At 37.6% G+C, this 3,057-nt stretch overlaps 1 protein-coding gene across 1 annotated transcript; it reads left to right on the forward strand.

Moving 5' to 3' along the window:
* Positions 1-1,456: 1,456 nt before the first annotated feature.
* LOC144359981 (uncharacterized) lies at positions 1,457-1,885 on the forward strand. Its single transcript, XM_078012880.1, has one exon. The coding sequence runs from the start codon at positions 1,457-1,459 to the stop codon at positions 1,883-1,885; it is 429 nt and encodes a 142-aa protein (XP_077869006.1).
* The last annotated feature ends 1,172 nt before the right edge of the window (positions 1,886-3,057 follow it).

A 3,057-nucleotide genomic window follows, 5' to 3' on the forward strand; every position in this document is an offset into this window, starting at 1 on the left:
TTTTCTTCAATCCCTGTTTATTTTGCATTGTTTGAATGGGTTATGTGAGTAACCGCAACATCATATATCCATGGAATAGTGGAAGTCATCTAATTTGCGAATAGCCTGACAAGTCCGCGTGAGATGCGCCCTCCGCGGTGCTAGGTCTGATGCTGTTTGGCCGGCGAGGGCGCCACTCACGCCTACGTGTCAGGCTAATCTGCGAATAACTTGTTTGATATACTATACACCAACTTTACAGCTCTTCTGTTGTTAATGTGAATAATGTCAACAGCGTTGAAATCACGTGTTGTTTACAATTCATCATATTTGGTCACATAGCCTTTTAGTATCTTCATTCGATGATGTTTTTGTTTATCTTCTTCTTGTTGCCGTGTTACTTCTGATACCATGACCAATACTCTCACTAAACGTTAGTCTTATTCATTCTTATAATATCGTTCAGTCAAGGCAATCGGCTGGGGTCGCGACTTTTAAATCGTTGGTACCAAGATGATAGACAACATTGTCTATTGTAGATAAGCTGATATTTGACATGAGCCTACAATCTTCTTTGAGGGTCTTATATGTTCTGCTGACGTACGGGGAAACATGCGATTGACATTTACGCGTTTTGTGATTGAGTCGCCGATAACCAATTTTTTGCGTAATTTTAAAGTAATCATATTTTTATTTCCAGTTGCTATGTGATCAATAGAGATCCAGATTTGGTTCAGGTGGAATAGAAATTGAGCTGGTAGAGGCGGATCTTTCCTTTTTGCATTTCATGTACCGAAACAATGCAGTGTATTTCTCATCTTGATATTCGGGACTTTTCAGTACATTGCAAACATTGCCATCCAAAAAAATAGCGTAAAAGTTGACATATAGGGGTCAATTGTTCTCAAAATGTCATTTCTGACAAGCATCAATGACCGTAATATTCACATTAATTCTTGCCCACTCTTATTCAAGTATCATACGTAAAACGTTAAAACAATTTACACGATGTTAAAACCATACATGTTACTAATTACGATTTTAATACACAGGCTGTGACTGGAGACAATACCGAGCGGCAGAATGGCGGCGAATGTTTTGGATGTAGCGCCCTCAATGCGGGTGTTGCTATGGGTACATGCAAGGTCAAGGTCTACTGCATTTGAGTTGGCAGTTGCATCGGAACCATCGATTACAGTTTTTCACGAACCTTTCGTTGCAGCATATTTCCACGGATCAGACCGAAAATGTAGTGAGGTATTTTCTAGTGGATCGCTTTTTCCTGGTTACACGTATCAAGAAGTAAAAGATCGACTGGAGGCAGCTACGTGTGCCGGGAATCGCGTCATCTTTGTGAAAGACGGGGCACTCGGATTAGGAGGCAGAAAAAAACTTTAAATATCTACCACATGGTTACACTCACACGTTTCTTATTCGTGACCCGATTGCATCCATCTTGTCTCTGTACAAGTGTATTATGAAGCGTTATCCTGAAGATGAAAAACAGGCCATAATCAAAATGACCATTGAAGTTGGCGATTTTAAATCACTATACGAACTATATAAGTATGTTACTGAAGAAATGAAGCAACCCGCAATAATCGTGGAATCCGACGACTTAATGATGTATCCAAGGGAAACAATGCAAAAATATTGCTTAGCAACTGGTATTCCATTTAGTGAGAACTTCTTACACTGGAAACCTGGCAATGTTGATCATTTTCCCGATTTCATGAAGGAACCAACGTTTGCCAATATATATTTTAAGACGGCTGTTGAAAGCACTTGTTTTCGGCCAACAACGCAATCATCCTTAGATTTGAGCGAGTTACCTGAAGAAATAAAGAGAGAAATTGACAATGTCAATATGCCTTTGTACAGAGAGATGGCTAGAAATAAATTATAATCATGTGCTAGTTATTAATTAACACAATGTCAGCATCTTTTATTTTATGTTTTTTGCCATATTACCTCAAACCCTGCAAATAGAAGTGCGCATGGAATCATGGGAAGAAACAGTGTGCATTGCCGTGTGATAACTGTCATAAAGGTGATTGACAGGTCATACTTGTTTTCAACTCTGGAAGGACAGTTGGAATCTACCAGGTGTGCTTGTGATTTACATAACAAAGGGTATAGAGCTTGAATGATCGTAAAGATAGAAGTTCACGAAGAAAATGCTATGACTGTTACAACATATTAATTTTGTTTATATTTATCCACAGATATATATATACTGTTAATGGACGTTCATTTTACAACAACGGACATTATAACGTCTATGTTGTTGGTGAGCATCGAGTGGAAACCACTCGGTATCGCTCATTGATAATAACAAAAGAGAAGTATTGCATGTCATTAATGTACGTGTCAGCATATAGAATCAAACGCTTAGTAACCTTATTAATTGATACATTGTTGGATTGCACGTATACAGTTGTTTTGTCTTATCAAAATCAGATTTAAAAAATCAAACAATGGAAATACAACAAACATTCACTCACGATATGTTGCAGTATAACTATTCTATTAAAAGTATATTCTGTCATTAATATAGATTAAAAAAACATCCATTCATTTAATTTGCAATGTAGCAAATTGCAAAGTTATCAAAAAAGTACTGTAAAATGACTAATTTTCACTGGGTTTAAATTTCGCTGATTTACCATTTCAGGCATATTCACGGTAATGTGTTCTATGCTAAATGTTACATATTCACTGGGGTTTTAATTTAGCGCATTTTCCAGTCAGCGAAATAAGCAAAATTAAACCCCTGTGAATAATGAACCCCTTTATAGTATGTACTCGTTCTGTTTCACACGGCAGACCACAATCGCTATATGGGTATGTGTAATGCTACATACAGTTGTTCGTGTGGTCATTCCGTTCCCAATACATTCCATATTTCTAGTGCAGCTTATTATGATGCAGTAACTTTATAAATGCTGTGCGATCGTCTCGATCAATCTGTTTACATTTAGCTGAACAGCGCACCCACAAAAAAGTGTTTGATCTGATCAGTTCCCTTCAAGTAGCGATGCACATATTAAAACGGTCAGCGACGTGGCTGGAAATGTT

Source organism: Saccoglossus kowalevskii, chromosome 6 (assembly GCF_978046115.1).
Source record: "Saccoglossus kowalevskii chromosome 6, keSacKowa6.1, whole genome shotgun sequence".
In the NCBI taxonomy this organism is placed as follows: Eukaryota; Metazoa; Hemichordata; class Enteropneusta; family Harrimaniidae; genus Saccoglossus; species Saccoglossus kowalevskii.